Here is a 17,635-nt window from a genome sequence, read left to right on the forward strand (position 1 = left end):
CGGAGCCACAGGTTGGCCACCTCTGATCTATTCTATGCACCAGCCCCAGATCTGGAGCTTCCAGTAAGATCTGAGATCATAGTACCATACTGAAGTTATTCTTGAAAAAATAACTTTCTTTTCAGTCTGATCCAAAGCCATCTTGAGTCAGTGGGATTCTTTCCACTGGTTTCAGTGAGCTTTATATCAGACTTTGTACATGTGAAGGGTTCTTCTGTATACAACTGCAACATTGGGTAAAAGCAAACAAGCAAGAAAGTACTGATGTACCCCAAAATATTTCCCTTTCTTCAGAAAGGCAACCGTGTTGGCATAAAGCTCTCCTGTCTGTTTGTTGACAGCCACCTTGGTGACCACAGCTGTGCCTGAGAGAATCAAATAGAAATTCTGCGGGATATGGCCTTGCCTGATGACCACTCTTCCAGGCCCGAAACTGAGCAATTGAAAAAACAAACAAACAAACAAACAATATATCTGTATCCAAGCAAACATATTTCTTTTTTTGTTGTTGTTAAGCACTTGGGTTGAGGGCCAAAGGGTGATTGTGGTTATTATTGTTATGGTGGCATTTATGGGGCACCTTGGGATGCCTATCATACCATTACATTATTATTATGACAATAGGAATTCTATTGTTTATACATTAAGTATGGGATTTTCAAAGGAGACTAAGGGAGTTAGGTACCCAAATCCCATTGAAATTCAGTGGGATTTGAGCATCCTTGGGTAAAATTTTCAAAATCTTCTAAGTGACTTAGGCCCTAAGTCCAATTTCCTAAATAATTGAGGCACCTAGGGCCCAGATCCTCACAGGTGTTTAGGTACCTAATTCCATGGGAGTTAGACACAAAAAGATCTTTGAGGATCTGGACTTAGGATCCTAAGTCTCATTAAAATTCAAGTGGAATTAGGCTCCTAAGTCAGTTGGGACCTTTGAAAATCTTACCCCAAATAACTCCTTTAGATTCCTCTGAAAATTCCAACCTATGCTTGTTAAAAGCCTAGAGCGTGTAATAAATAGCTAGATAGAAGAAAGACAGGCAGATCATTGGGTGACACCAACAGGAGTTTTGTCTGAAAAAGGAGCTCAGGATAAGGGCCACCATTTTATGTATTAATGTATTTCTTTTAAATCTTCTTTTACCCCCGATATGCCTCCTGATTTGTTGTATATGAAACATGCAGTGCAAAATACAACTCTAGTCCCTCGTCACATTCCATTTTTCTCCATGATTGGCAGGTATAAAATTAATATAGTTTAAATGGCAGTTAAATCTTTATGCTTCTTTTTAAAAACAGACCTGTTTGAAATACAAACGGAGCTATTACAGTATTGATCTGCAATACACCTTAAACCCCCATAATGGCTCGGAAAAGGCAGAGAGTTGTGATTTTAAGGTCTCCAGCAGAATTTATTTGTATTTGGTTATAATATACTCATTTTTGAATTTTCATTTGGAGTACAGGTGTTCTGCTCTAAATTCATCTTCTCGGTTACAAGGGATCAAAAGCCCACTCTTCGCTGTGAAAGGAAATATTTAGAATGCAGTTAAATGTACAATATGCTGTCAGGTAAGGTGTCTTTATAAATACTTAATTCTAAATCCTAGATCCATTTGCGTGAGACCTGACAGTTCTCACTAGAAGTGGAATTTAGGTCATCTCCATCACACCAATCAGAGGGTTATTTTCTTTGATCATGAGGAAAAGCTGATAAGAATGACTGTCACATACTGCTTTATCATCCTGGCAAACCTTGCAGGCTCTGTAACAGGTATTGTCACAGTTAAATGCCCTGTTTTATGCTGGTTGAGGATAAGTCCATAAAACTGTGTGTGTGAATATATATATATATAAATATATATACACTAACATCTGCAAGTTTCTATACATAGACTGAATTCAAATGGGAGTTTTGCCATAAACTTTAATGGAATCAGGACTTGATTCAGCGGTGAATATACTGGTTAAATGTATCTACAATAAGCAGGGAATTAAAACAACAGGACATATCATAGCTCTTAGTACAAGAATAGACACCAATTCTGAAAAGATTTACCCTCGTGCTTAACTTTAAGCACATGAATAGTCCCATTGATTTAAAACAGGCCCTAGCAAAGGGGATAGGGATTAGAACTTCCGGGTTCTCTAGTCCCTTCTCTGCAACCAACTAGCCACGTGGCAATAAGCTACAAGTGACTTCTCTGGACCTCAGTTTACCCCTTTGTAAAATGGGGATAAAATTACCTATTTTATACTTCAGTTGTGGGATTTCATTAAGATTTGTAGAGCGCCTTGCCTGAAAATTAGTGTCTAACAAAGTATTAGTATCATGATGGGAGTATTAGAAATTAAATGGCCTGTTTTTCAGAGCTGATGAGCAGCACAACTGTTGCTGATGTCAGTGGGAGCTCATTTCCTCTGAAAATCAGGTCAAAAACTTTTGGGGCTTGATTCAACTCGATAGCACGTGGGCTTGTATTTCCACATACCTAGAAAAATCTATTATGCTTGTGCATGCACATGCTCGAGTGGATTTTCTGAGACTTATGGAGATGTGTCTCTGAATATTGGAGAGCAAAATTGAGTCTTTTGATATCAAACTTGTAGATATAGAGCTTAATTTCCTCCTTTTTTTCATTTTTTTTCTCATCTGCCCTTAAAGGCATTCATCCCTAGCCTTATTGTAGTTATCTCTTGTGGCCAGTTAATGCAAGTCTTTGGTACCAATGGAAGTAAACTTTCCTAGTGTGGGGCTCTGTTACTGCAAGTTATAAAGTTATATACTGTACTGGTGTCAGCATCACAAGACTAATGTTTTCAAAAGCAAGCATACCTAAGTGATTTAGGAGCATAAGTCCAATTTTCAAAAGTGATTTAATACTTCAGGCCAGATTTTTTTAAGGCATTTAGGTGCCTTAACTCCTATGGGAGTTAGGAGCCTAGGCACTTTTGAAAGTCCTATTAGAGGCTGGATCTGCAAAGGGGACGGGGCGTGCTCGGGGGACGGGGTGGGAAGAGGCGGGACGGGGATGGGGCAGAGCAGAGGTCGAGCACGCCCCGGCACATTGTAAAGTCGGTGCCTCTGTTAGGCATTGCGATGCTGAGTCTAACTTTTAGGCACCCTGCCTCCTAGTGGAATTCATCACCCTGAGTTAGGTGCCCAGGCTCCCTATACAATGCCTGGGGAGAGTCAAGCACCTAAGAAAGAGTTTCACAAAAGCCAGTAAGCTGAGCAGGGAGCCACCTAAGCTAGCCAATAGGAAATGCTGAGAAGAGGGTTGTGGCCTAAGCTCCCTTCCTCAGAGGGAGTCATGCACCTAACTCCACTCGGGATTCACAGCTGTGAACCTTATCATGGAGTTAGACGCCTAAGCCAGGTCAATCCTTTCTCACAAAAAGCGTGGAGACGGATGTGTCCTGCCTTATACTTTATAGCCCCGTAGTCAGAGCACTCACCCAGGAGATTAGAGAGACAGGCTCAAATACCCACTCTCCCTGATTTGGAGCAGGGACTTGAACCAAGGACTCCCACCTCCTCAGTGAGCACCCCTAGCCACTGGCCTATAGGCTATTCTGGGGTGAGTCTTGGTCTCTTCTGTTCAAGTTGTTACACCACCAAGCTGAAAAAAAATATTGGGTGCTCAGCACCCACTGGCAGCCCCCCCGATCAGCTCCTCCCCCTCCCCTTGGCACCTCCCGCCCTCTGGCAGCCCTGCCGATCAGCTCCTCCCCCTCCATCCCAGCACCTCCAGCCTGCCGTGGATCAGGTGTTCAGCATCGTGCAGGAGTTACTGGGGTGTGAGGGGGAGGATTGAGGACAGAATGTACTTGCAGGAGGAGCGGAATGGGGTGGGTTGGCGGATTTGGGGGAAGGGATGGAGTGGGGGCAGGACCTGGGGCAGAGCAGGGGTTGAGCATCCCCCCGCAACTGAGAAAGACAGCACCTCTGGCCCACTGGCATAAATTTAGGTGCCATGGAGGATTTACCAGTGAAAACTTAGGAAATCTAGAAACTTTAGACACCTACAGAGTTAGGTGACACCTGAACAGGGGTTTTGAGGATCTAAATTTTGGACTTAAGTTCTTGAAGTGGTAACTGGGCACCTAAAATCTTTTGTGGCTCTAGCCCTAAATCCCCATCTGCATCTTTAGGCACCTAAAATATCTTTGAAAATGTTACCCTGAATGTCCAATTTTGAGCTGAACTTTCATCCCACTGGATCGAATTCTCCCCTCACTTATACCAGTTTTGTGCTATATTGACTTAAATGGTGTTAACCCCTGATTTATACCAGGGTAAGTGAGAGGAGGTTCATGCCCAGTTGATGTTTCCTTAGCTACTTGGCAAGATTCTGAATCCAGTTTCACTGGTGTAATTCATAGATTCATAGATTCATAGATTATAGGACTGGAAGGGACCTCGAGAGGTCATCGAGTCCAGTCCCCTGCCCGCATGGCAGGACCAAATACTGTCTAGACCATCCCTGATAGACATTTATCTAACCTACTCTTAAATATCTCCAGAGACGGAGATTCCACAACCTCCCTAGGCAATTTGTTCCAGTGTTTAACCACCCTGACAGTTAGGAACTTTTTCCTAATGTCCAACCTAGACCTCCCTTGCTGCAGTTTAAACCCATTGTTTCTGGTTCTATCCTTAGAGGCTAAGGTGAACAAGTTCTCTCCCTCCTCCTTATGACACCCTTTTAGATACCTGAAAACTGCTATCATGTCCCCTCTCAGTCTTCTCTTTTCCAAACTAAACAAACCCAGTTCTTTCAGCCTTCCTTCATAGGTCATGTTCTCAAGACCTTTAATCATTCTTGCTGCTCTTCTTTGGACCCTTTCCAATTTCTCGACATCTTTTTTAAAATGCGGCGCCCAGAACTGGACACAATACTCCAGCTGAGGCCTAACCAGAGCAGAGTAGAGCGGAAGAATGACTTCTCATGTCTTGCTCACAACACACCTGTTAATGCATCCCAGAATCATGTTTGCTTTTTTTGCAACAGCATCACACTGTTGACTCATATTTAGCTTGTGGTCCACTATAACCCCTAGATCCCTTTCTGCCGTACTCCTTCCTAGACAGTCTTTTCCCATTCTGTATGTGTGAAATTGATTTTTCCTTCCTAAGTGGAGCACTTTGCATTTGTCTTTGTTAAACTTCATCCTGTTTACCTCAGCCCATTTCTCCAATTTGTCCAGATCATTTTGAATTATGACCCTGTCCTCCAAAGTAGTTGCAATCCCTCCCAGTTTGGTATCATCCGCAAACTTAATAAGCGTACTTTCTATGCCAATATCTAAGTCGTTGATGAAGATATTGAACAGAGCCGGTCCCAAAACAGACCCCTGCGGAACCCCACTCGTTACGCCTTTCCAGCAGGATTGGGAACCATTAATAACAACAATTCATCACCCTGAGTTAGGTGTAATTCCAGTGTCCTCAGTTGATCTGCCTGGATGGTGGTGCAATTGAGATTAGAACCTGGTTTGCTAGATGAAAAATCACTTCTTGAGTTTAATTTTAAAATCTCGATCTAAACAACAGCACCAGGTAGTAAATAAGCAGACTACATATGAATCAAGGAAATGGACTACCAAGCATCTCAGCATCTGTGCAGTCCCTCTATTATTAAAAATACCAAGGCATGTAGTTATGTGTTCATCCATTTGTAAGCTTACAGGAGCTAAGATATATAGATCCAATATTTCACTTTGCAGAAACGGTTTATTTCCAGCAGTAAATATGATGTTTGTGAAATGAGAATAGGCTATTTCGAACTGTTATAAGCCCACTGAATAATTGAATTATTATTCACTGGGGGGCAGGGTAATTTGTTACCTGTAAGATTCCAGTGCTCTGAATCAAAGCAATTATATTCACAGTGTCATTTTCTGAAATAATAGCTCAAAGCTCTCCAAAAGAGAAAGCAATCACTAAATGGATTTTGTTGAAATAATAGCACCAGTGCAGCACTCCTCTTGCCTCATTCATTGTTACTTTATTATATGGCTAAATAGCTCAGTCCACTCTGCTTCACTGGAGTGACAAATAAGAAAAAAAGAAACAATATCTATGGAGGAAAGACGGCACAACATTTAATGACAAAATATTAAGTAGTCACTTTTAGGCCCATAAATGAGCAAATGACGAAGGGCTGACACATTTTATAATGAAAAATATAATGAAATAAAAAAGAGGAAATTCTCCACAGGAGGCGGTTTGTGCTGTGGGTCTTTTAGAAAGACAGGTACTGACTTGAAGTGGGTTCCAAATTGCAGTATTATTAATCCCGAGTATTCAAAAATCATGAGCCAGGCCCCAGAAAAATCGTGAGATTGGCTTGAAAATTGTGAGACCTTAAAAAATAATAATTAGGGACTTATTGCTAATTCTATCCAACGGATATAGATGCCCCCCACCCTCCCATCAACACAGTATGTGAGCACCTCACAAGCTAAAATGTTTTGTATTCACAACACCGGGGGCCATGCTAACATCACCATTACAGATGGGGAACTAAGGTATAGTGACTCAGGCCTGGTCTACACTACGAGTTTAGGTCGAATTTAGCAGTGCTAAATCGAATTAAGTCTGGACACGTCCACACGACGAAGCCCTTTTTTTCAACTTAAAGGGCCCTTTAAACTGGTTTCTTTACTCCACCTCCGACGAGGGGATTAGCGCTAAAATCGGCCTTTGCGGGTCGGATTTGGGGTAGTGTGGACGGAATTCGACGTTATTGGCCTCCAAGAGCTATCCCACAGTACTTCATTGTGACCGCTCTGGACAGCACTCTCAACTCAGATGCACTGACCAGGTAGACAGGAAAAGCCCCGCGAACTTTTGAATTTCATTTCCTGTTTGCCCAGCGTGGAGAACACAGGTGACCACGCAGAGCTCATCAGCACAGGTAACCATGATGGAGTCCCAGGATTGCAAAAGAGCTCCAGCATGGACAAAACGGGAGGTACGGGATCTGCTCGCCATATGAGGAGATGAATCAGTGCTAGCTGAACTCCGTAGCAGTAAACGAAATGGCAAAATATTAGAAAAAGTCTCAAAGGCCATGAAGGACAGAGGCCATAACAGGGACGCACAGCAGTGCCGTGTGAAAATTAAGGAGCTCAGGCAAGCCTACCACAAAGCCAGAAAGGCAAATGGAAGGTCTGGGGCAGAGTCGCAAACATGCCACTTCTACGCGGAGCTGCATGCCATGCTAAGGGGTGCAGCCACTACTACCCCAACCGTGTGCTTTGACTCCATCAATGGAGAATCATGCAACAGGGAAGCGGGTTTGGGGTATGAGGAAGATGATGAGGAAGACAATGAAGATAGCTCACAGTAAGGAAGCGGAGAAACCGGTTTCCCCAACAGCCAGGATATGTTTATCACCCTGGACCTGGAACCAGTAACCCCCGAACTCACCCAAGGCATGCTCCCAGACCCTGAGGGCACACAAGGGACCTCTGGTGAGTGTACCTTTGTAAATATTACACATGGTTTAAAAGCAAGCATGTTTAATGATTAATTTACCCTGGCAATCGCGGCCAGTACAGCTACTGGAAAAGTCTGTTAACGTGTATGGGGATGGAGTGGAAATCCTCCAGGGACATCTCCAGAAAGCTCTCCTTCATGTACTCCCAAAGCCTTTGCAAAAGGTTTCTGGGGAGGGCTGCCTTATCCCATCCGCCATGGTAGGACACTTTACCACGCCAGGCCAGTAGCACGTAGTCTGGAATCATTGCATAACAAAGCATAGCAGCATATGGTCCCGGTGTTTGCTGGCATGCAGACAACATCCATTCCTTATCTCCCTTTGTTATCCTCAGGAGAGTGATATCATTCATGGTCACCTGGTTGAAATGGGGTGATTTTATTAAGGGGACATTCAGAGGTGCCCATTCCTGCTTGGCTGAAAAGAAATGTTTCCCGCTGTTAGCCACGTGGTAGGGGGGAGGGGTGAAGTGATCATCCCAGAGAATTGGGTGTGTGTGGGGTAGTTGGGTTTGTGCTGCATGTTAACCCGGAAACCGCAGCCCCTCCTTTTACATTGCAAACCCATTTTAAATGGCCAACCCAATGGGTGCTTGGTATGGGAAATGAGGGCGCTACTGTTTGAAACCATTCCCACATGTTAAAAAGGTTAAAAAAGCCAAAAGACTGTGGCTTACCATGGCTGCCTGCAAGCCGAAATCTGTTGCCTGGCACTGCATGAGTGATCTCTCACACCAAACTGGCAGGCCCTCAATATAAGAGGAAAAATGCGACCTTGTAACGAAAGCACATGTGCTGTGTAATGTGAACAGCAAAATTTAACGTGAAAGAGTGTACCCATTGTTCTCTAAAATGTGTCTTTTTTAACCACCTCTCTCTTCTCCTCCACCAGCTGCAAATGTTTCTCCTTCACAGAGGCTAGTGAAGATTAGAAGGAGAAAACAGTGGACTCGGGATGATATGTTCTCGGAGCTCCAAATGCCCTCCCACGCTGACAGAGCACAGCAGAATGCATGGAGGCAGTCAATGTCAGAGTGCAAAAAAGCACAATATGAACGAGAGGAGAGTGGCGGGCTGAAGAGGATAGGTGGCATCAGCTTGCTGACAGAAGGCAAGAGTTGATGCTCCAGCTGCTGATGCATCAAACTGATATGCTCCAGCATATGGTTGAGCTGCAGGAAAGGCAGCAGGAGCAGAGACCGCCGCTACAGCCCCTGTGTAACCAACAGCCCTCCTCCCCAAGTTCCATAGCCTCCTCACCCAGACGCCCAAGAACACGGTGGGGGGGCCTCCGGCCACCCAGCCACTCCACCCCAGATGATTGCCCAAGCATCAGAAGGCTGGCCTTCAATAAGAGTTAAAGTTTTAAAATTTTAAAGTTTTAAACTGCAGTGTGTCCTTGTCCTTCCCTCCTCCCCCACCCCACCCGGCGCTTCTCTCCTCCTGCACCCCTCCCGGGCTACCTTGGCAGTTATCCCCCTAGTTGTGTGATGAATTAATAAAGAATGCATGAATGTGAAGTAACAATGACTTTATTGCCTCTGCAAGCGGTGCTCAAAGGGGGGAGGGGAGGATGGTTAGCTTACAGGGAAGTAGAGTGAACCGGGGGTGAGGGGGAGGGTTCATCAAGGAGAAACAAACAGAAGTTTCACACCGTAGCCTGGCCAGTCACAAAACTCGTTTTCAAAGCTTCTCTGATGCTCACCGTGCCCTGCCGTACTCTTCTAACTGCCCTGGTGTCTGGCTGCGCGTAATCAGCGGCCAGGCGATTTGCCTCAACCTCCCACCCCGCCATAAATGTCTCCCCCTTACTCTCACAGATATTGTGGAGCGCACAGCAAGCAACAATAACAATTGGAATATTGGCTTCGCTGAGGTCTATCTGAATCAGTAAACTGCGCCAGCGCGCTTTTAAACGTCCAAATGCACATTCCACCACCATTCGGCAGTTGCTCAGCGTATAGTTGAACAGGTCCTGATTCCTGTGCAGGCTGCCTGTGTACGGCTTCATGAGCCATGGCATTAAGGGGTAGGCTAGGTCCCCAAGGATAACGATAGGCATTTCAACATCCCCAACTGTTATTTTCTGGTCCGGGAAGAAAGTCCCTTCCTCCAGCTTTTGAAACAGACTAGAGTTCCTGAAGACGCGAGCATCATGTACCTTTCCCGGCCATCCCACGTTGATGTTAGTGAAATGTCCCTTGTGATCCACCAGGGCTTGCAGCAGCATTGAAAAGTACCCCTTGCGATTTATGTACTCGGTGGCTTGGTGCTCCGGTGACAAGATAGGGATATGGGTTCCGTCTATCGCCCCACCACAGTTTGGGAATCCCATTGGAGCAAAGCCATCCACTATGACCTGCACGTTTCCCAGAGTCACTACCCTTGATATCAGCAGGTCTTTGATGGCGTTGGCTACTTGGATCACAGCAGCCCCCACCTAGATTTGCCCACTCCAAATTGATTCCCGACTGACCGGTAGCTGTCTGGCGTTGCAAGCTTCCACAGGGCTATCGCCACTCACTTCTCAACTGCGAGGGCTGATCTCATCCTGGTATTCTGGCGCTTCGGGGCAGGGGAAAGCAAGTCACAAAGTTCCATGAAAGTGCCCTTACGCATGCAAAAGTTTCGCAGCCACTGGGAATCGTCCCACACCTGCAACATGATGCGGTCCCACCAGTCTGTGCTTGTTTCCTGGGCCCAGAATCGGCGTTCCACGCCATGAACCTCCCCCAGTAACACCATGATTTGAACATTGCTGGGGCCTGTACTTTATGAGAGGTCTATGTCCATGTCAATTTCCTCATTTCAATTACAACATAGAATACAAGATATATATGAAAATGTAGAAAAAGATCCAAAATATTTAATAAATTTAAATTGGTAGTCTCTTGTTTCACAGTGCAATTAAAACTGCGATTAATCATGAATAATTTCTTAAATCACAATTAATTTTTCGAGTTAATCATGTGAGTTAACTGTGATTAATTGACAGCCCCATAAAGAACCCAAAGTTTCTAGCTCTCATGGTTGTGGAGTTAAGCCGACAAATATGACTCAAGTGCACCCTACAGACTCAGAAGGAGGAAAGGCTGGATGAGAGGTAGGATGGTCTAGTGGTTAAAGCACTAAACTGGGACTTGAGATCCAGGTTTAATTTCCTCCTCCACCATAGGCTGGCTATGTGACCTTGGGCAAGTCACTGAGGGTATGTCTACACTACGAAATTAGGTCAAATTTATAGAAGCTGGTTTTATAGAAATCGGTTTTATACAGTCGATTGTGTGTGTCCCCACATAAAATGCTCTAAGTGCATTAAGTCGGCGGACCGTGTCCACAGTACCGAGGCTAGCGTCGACTTCCGGAGCGTTGCACTGTGGGTAGCTATCCCACAGTTCCCGCAGTCTCCGCCGCCAATTGGAATTCTGGGTTGAGATCCCAATGCCTGATGATGCAAAAACAGTGTCACGGGGGGTTCTGGGTACATGTCATCAGACCCCTCCCCCTCTGTCAGAACAACGGCAGACAATCGATTCACTCCTTTTTACCTGGGTTACCTGGGTTACCTGTGCAGACAACATACCACGGCAAGCATGAAGCCCGCTCAGCTCAGCTCACCATATAGTGTATATTTTGATTACAAATATTTGCACTGTAAAAACGATAAACAGAAGAAATAGTATTTTTCAATTCATCTCATACAAGTACTGTAATGCAATCTCTTTGTCCTGAAAATGCAACCTACAAATGTAGATTTTTTTTGTTACATAACTGCACTCAAAAACAAAATAACGTAAAATGTCAGAGGCTACAAGTCTACTCAGTTCTATTTCTTGTTCAGCCAATTGCTAAGACAAACAAGTTTGTTTACATTTACTGGAGATAATGCTGCCCTCTTCTTGTTTACAATGTCACCAGAAAGTGAGAACAGGCATTTGCATGGCACTTTTGTAGCCAGCATTGCAAGGTATTTATGTGCCAGATATGCTAAACATTCATATGCCCCTTTATGCTTTGGCCACCATTACAGAGGACATGCTTCCATGCTGATGACACTTGTTAAAAAAATAATGCATTAATTAAATTTGTGACTGAACTCCTTGGGGGCGAATTGCATATCCCCTGCTCTGTTTTACCCACATTCTGCCATATTCATGTTATAGCACTCTGGGATGATGACCCAGCACATGTTGTTCATTTTAAGAACACTTTCTCCGCAGATTTCACAAAATGTAAAGAAGGTACCAATGTGAGATTTCTAAACAGGGCTTTGGAGCTGTGCTCCGGCTCCGCTCCAGCTCCAGGCAAAAACCTGCAGCTCCACTGCTCCGGAGCTGCTCCGCTACAAAGCCCTGTTTCTAAAGATAGATACAGCACTCAGCCCAAAATTTAAGAATCTGAAATGCCTTCCAAAATCTGAGAGGGACGAGGTAGGGAGCATGCTTTCAGAAGTCTTAAAAGAGCAACATTCTGATGCGGAACTACAGAACCCAAACCACCAAAAAAGAAAATCACCTTCTCCTGGTGGCATCTGACTCAGATAATGAAATGAACATGCGTTGGTCCGCACTGCTTTGGATGGTTTTCGAGCAGAACCCATCATCAACATGGATGTATGTCCCCTGGAATGGTGGTTGAAGCATGTGCATCTGGCACGTAAATAGTATCTTGCAATGTCAGCTACAACAGTGCCATGAGAACACCTGTTCTCACTTTCAGGTGACATTGTAAACAAGAAGTGGGCAGCATTATCTCCTGCAAATGTAAACAAACTTGTTCGTCTGAGCGATTGGCTGAACAAGAAGTATGACTGAGTGGGCTTGCAAGCTCTAAAATTTTACATTGTTTTGTTTTTGAATGCAGTATTTTTGTACATAATTCTACATTTGTAAGTTCAACTTTCATGATAAAGAGATTGCACTACAGTACTTGTATTAGGTGAATTGAAAAATGCTATTCCTTTTGTCTTTTTACTGTGCAAAAACTTGTAATCAAAAATAAATATAAAGTGAGCACTGTACACTTTGTATTCTGTGTTGTAATTGAAATAAATATATTTGAAAATGTAGAAAACATCCAAAAATATTTAAATAAATGGCATTCTAGTATTGTTTAACAGTGCAATTAATCATGCGATTAATCACGATTACTTTTTTTAATCGCTTGACAGCCCTAGTTCTTTATAATGAAATCTGGGGCCTGAGCTTTAAGAAAATACCAAATAACATGAGACAAAATCATGAGAGCTGGCAACATTAAAACAGAATACACTGAAAGCTAGGGAGAAGGGTTTAAGTCTGAGCTAAATTTTATGGTTTACAACCATCTTCAATCAGTCCTAAGGTTTGGTAGACACATTATTGCTAGATTATTGATGATGATGATGATGATGTTATTTGTGTTGAGGTAGTGCCCAAAGACCCAGGTCAGAATCAGGATCCAGTTGTTTTGGTTCTCTGTGAACACATAGGAAGACCTGGTCCCTGGCCTGAAGAGGTTATGATCTTAGGCCCAAATCCTGCAATTGGGTCTGCATGGGCAACCCGTAGTCCCCATTCGGAAACCTGCTGACTGGAAAAAAAATATCCACCTGCTCAGATCCAGTTGCAGAATTGGGGCCTAATTTAAGAGGAGATGTGACGAGACATATCAAATAATAGGAAGGAAAGAACAAAAGTAACAGCAATGAGAGCACATTGTTACATAGTTAGAACTAGCTCATGTGCAGACCTTGAGGGTTCAGAGTCATTCAATTAATTATTTTAACTTGTGCCTACTTCATTAATTTCACAGCACTTGCCTCCTTTGTTTTAATCTCCATCAATTTTCAATGACTGCCTATTCCTTTATATACTACCTCTCCTTGATTCCTGTTTTCTGCTTCTCTGCCTGTTTTCCCTTAATCTTTTGCCTATTCGAGATGAAATTCTGCCATCAACTATGTTTCCACAGCACCCACTGAAGTCAATGGGAATTTCCATACATTTACCTTCATCTCCAGTGGCATCACAGCAAACTTACCATTCATACCAACCCATCTGAGCCAGTTTTTCCTGGATGTGGACTGGGTATTCAGAGAAAGTGCTGACTGTTGCCTGCAAAGACAGCATGGCCTACAATTGGGGAAAGAAATAGAGAGAGTGGGTTTCAACGAATTGCACTGTTCAGATAAACTAGCCCTGAGATTGTGGGAGAAGGCGAAGAGCAATGGTGAATGTGATTGTTCTCCTGGGAGTCAACAGGGATCTGAGGTGTGCAAACAGATGCAGTTTTGCCTGTGTGAACCAACATCTCATGAAGGTTTGATCCTGCAAGGTGCACCAGAGTATTCAGCTCCTCATCGGAGGTGCTCAGCACTTCACAAGATCAGGCCTTAAAGAGGAGAAATTACAAGGCTTTAAGGCACAGAAATTAATCTGGCCAGCACTAGTGCTAGTTTAGGGACCAAGTGGGAGGTGGGTTACAGCTATTTGGGAGTTGTGGGGGCTGGTGCAGCCTTGGTGGAGGCAAGGGCAGCCTATAATCAGTGGGGCATGGGAAAATTCCAGCCTTGCTTCTTCCTGCCTATGTTCTAACCTCTCCCTCTCACGCTCCACCCCACCTTCACCCTGCCCAGGAACACCCCTTGCACTGTGGCTGCTTCAAAGTCAGTGCAGAACTGGCCACTCTAACTCTAAACCTGGCATGGAGGCCCCGTGTTCCAGGGTTATCCCCCGGGAGATGCTTCTATCTGACCTACAGTCCCCTTCCCCCAGCCTAGTTGTCAGAAAGATACAGGGCAATGATGGTCCTTAAAGCCAATTCCTACAAGGGGTTGAACAGCTCCTGTGTGGTCCTAGAAAGCTTCATTTCCATGAGAGGGATGAAAATGATTGTGGATATTACTGGACTCACAATCGTATTTACAGTTGTAAGCAGAGTCAGGATGAGCTCTACCCTGACATCTGGTGGTGAATTATGGCGAGTGTGGAAAAGAACTCCAGGGGCTGATCTTGTTTGCATAGGCACACCCACTCGCCTGGCATGAAACCACAGCAACTCAAAGTGGTTACTTTGGCTGGTGTGGGATCCCCAGTTTCTCTGTTATTGGGGCAGGAAGAATAAAGTTTTGTTACCCTGATTCTGTGAATCAAGGCCAGTGGAACTGTTGTATGACAGAAAGACTGAGTGAGTCATTCACCATTACCTAGGTAGCATTTGCTTGTCAAGGGGCATGGGTTACAAAACCCAGTGAATTGAGAGAGGTTGGGGGCAGGTATTGGTACCTGGTGGTGTGGGTCCCTTATGTGGGCCTGAAACACCAATTGCACCTCCTCCTCTCTCCACTGTTGAATGTCAGAGCTAACTTTGATTCCCTTAGGAGTCTAGTTACAGACTGCTGAGCTGAGTTCACTTTGGGCCAATAGTGCACCAGCACTGGGGCTCCCCTACTACTAGCTGAAATCACTAAGAACTGAAATCACTAAGAGCTGAAATCACAAAAGAGCTAAAGCTATTTAAGAGCTGAGATCACTGAGGCTGTGTTAACTAGTGGGGGAGCCTGAAGCTATATTGCTAAGCTAACTTAGCTTAGCGGGGGTGAGCGGAGCGGCTCACAGGTCGGTGAGCGGAGCGGCTGGAGGAGCAGCTAGCAGAGCAGAGCCTTGTGGGAGCGGCCCAAGGGACGGCTGGAGCGGAGTGGAGCGGCTCACAGGTCGGTGAGCGGAGCGGCGCGGCTCACAGGTCGGTGAGCGGAGCGGAGCGGCGCAGCTCACAGGTCGGTGAGCGGAGCGGAGCGGCGCGGCTCACAGATTGGTGAGCGGAGCGGGGCGGCGCGGCTCACAGGTCGGTGAGCGGAGCGGAGCGGAGCAGCTGCCAGAGCAGTTCGGGGACGGCAGGAGTGGGACTGCGGGTGGAATGGAGCAGTTCGTGGTGAAGGCTGCGGTGGAACCCCACGGAGAAGCAGCCGGTTGGCCTCGGATCACATAAGGTGCCCCTTAACACCCTGCTCACCCCACCCCCCTTTGAACTCTGGGGCTGACTGATCATGGACAGAGACTTTGGGGGGTTGTCGGACTTTTGGGACTTTTGTGATTCTTGGGTTGCTGGACCCAAGAGACTTTGGGATTGGTGGATTTTTGGGACTTTGGTGATTCTTGGGTCGCTGGTTTCAAGAACCAATGGGAGAGGACACGGCCCAATTTGCTGGGGTGGGTCTTCGCTCATGGTTTGGTCTAAGAACTCTAGTTCTGGTGTTTTTCCAATTTAATGCTGATGTTGTTTACCTCATGTTATTAAACATTTTCTGTTACACTCAGACTCCGTGCTTGCGAGAGGGGAAGTATTGCCTCTTAGAGGCGCCCAGGGGGTGGTATGTAATTGTCCCAGGTCACTGGGTGGGGGCTCGAGCCGGTTTTGCATTGTGTTATTGAAACGGAACCCCTAGATACAGAACCCGGCCCTTGTTGCTGCCAACTTAGATGGGCAGAAGGGTTACACAGTACTTACAACCATTATTAAAACAAAACAAAAACACAGTATTCTACAGTCAGTCGTAAATGCTACACCTTACAATAATGTTAATACAGTGTTGTGGACCATGACTGTCCAATGCTATAGAATCTTTTATAATGGAAGAAGGCATGAAAACAAAAAATGACCCTTTTAAGTTTTCAGTAACAATAATATAATTTTTGGTTCGCAAATTCTGACTTTTCACATTTCATCTCTGGATTTTGATATACGTACACACACAGTGCTACATGTATGCATTTCTTTTAAGATCAGAGTGAACAGTAATAGACATAAAACCATGATTGTGGTTTTTAAGAAGCATGGCCAAGCTTTTCAAACATGACTAGAGATTTGGGGTGTGTCAGTCTTCGGATAACCAACTTGAAACACTGAAAATGGGCCTAAATTTTCAGAGGACAGGTGCTCTGCGCTTTATGAAAATCCAAGCCTCTCTATTGGATCTCAAGCTGGGCTTCCAAAAATTGAGGCAATTAAAATCATTAGTCATATTTGGAAATCTTGGCCTAGATCAATAGTTTTCAACCTTTTCCATACCAAGATCTTCTTTTCTATCCTGGGATAACTACCACCCTTCCTAGGACTCCTGCTACCATCTACTCAGCCTCTCTCTGACACTCCTTCCCATTTAGCAATAAGGGAAGTATAGAGTGGTCATGTCCTCCAGCCTGAGACCCCATGGATGACGCCATGCAAAGTGCTGAAGTCGGTGGAAGTTGAGGATGCCAAACATGTCCTTAATATTGGCCAGCGCCTTGGAGGGTGAGGCCCAAAGGCAGGGCTGTCCTTAGCCATAGGCAGAACAGGCAGCTGCCTAGGGCACCACTCTGCCTGGGGGCACCACTCTGCTGGGAGCCTGGACAGATGGGAAGCAGTGGAGCATGTAAGAGAAGGGCTGCTGGGTCCTAGAGAGAGACGAATGCAGCACAGTTTGAAGGAGGGGATCGGCTGCTGGGGTCTCTGGGAAGGGTTGGGGGTAGGAGTGGGGGAAGGAACTCACCTGTGAGTGTGACTTTCCCCCAGCGTGAGGTGAGGCTGGCTCAGTGGCTCTGGCAGTATCCTTTGTTCCCCCCCCCCCCCCCCCCCCCCCCATCCTTCCCCTCCCCCCATGGAGCACCCCCCCCTTCTCCCCCCCCCCCCCCACAGAGCACCCCTCTCTCTCTCCCCCCTCCCCTCTGGCAGGGCTGCGTTGGGGGAGGTGCTGGGGGGGGGAGGATTGGCTGGCTGCATGCTGAGGAATGAAAGTGAAAGTAACTCACTTCCTTGGCAGCCAGCCAGGATTGGAATGGTCACACACAGATAGCATGTGTGAAAAATCAGGATGGGGGTTGGGGTAGGGTGACCAGATGTCCCACTTTTATAGGGACAGTCCCAATTTTGGGGTCTTTTTCTTATATAAGCTCCTATTACCTCCCCCCCACACCTGTCCTGATTTTTTTTTTGTTTGCCAAAAATGCTTGCTAACAATCCTGAATCCAACTTCAATATTTTTTTAAATCAATATCTTAGCCAAAAACAGAAAATTAAGTTGTTGACAATTATTTGTGACAAGTTTGGTTTGGGGCAGGGTGTGGGCCAGTTTTCATCAGAGAAACAAAAAATGTTGACTGGCTTTCC

The 17,635-nt window shown here is 45.3% G+C and overlaps 1 protein-coding gene across 1 annotated transcript in view; it reads right to left on the reverse strand.

Moving 5' to 3' along the window:
• The window catches only part of LOC117871226, a 120,883-nt gene that overhangs the window by 67,681 nt on the left and 35,567 nt on the right, over window positions 1-17,635 (reverse strand). Inside the window, exons 6-7 of the mRNA XM_034758977.1 lie at window positions 13,529-13,620; window positions 271-433 (exon numbers count right to left, since the gene is read on the reverse strand). Of these exons, the coding sequence (XP_034614868.1) occupies window positions 271-433; window positions 13,529-13,620 (255 nt within the window). The remainder of the gene's footprint in view (window positions 1-270; window positions 434-13,528; window positions 13,621-17,635) is intronic.

The sequence above is a fragment of the Trachemys scripta genome, chromosome 1 (assembly GCF_013100865.1).
Source record: "Trachemys scripta elegans isolate TJP31775 chromosome 1, CAS_Tse_1.0, whole genome shotgun sequence".
NCBI classification, from domain to species: domain Eukaryota; kingdom Metazoa; phylum Chordata; order Testudines; family Emydidae; genus Trachemys; species Trachemys scripta.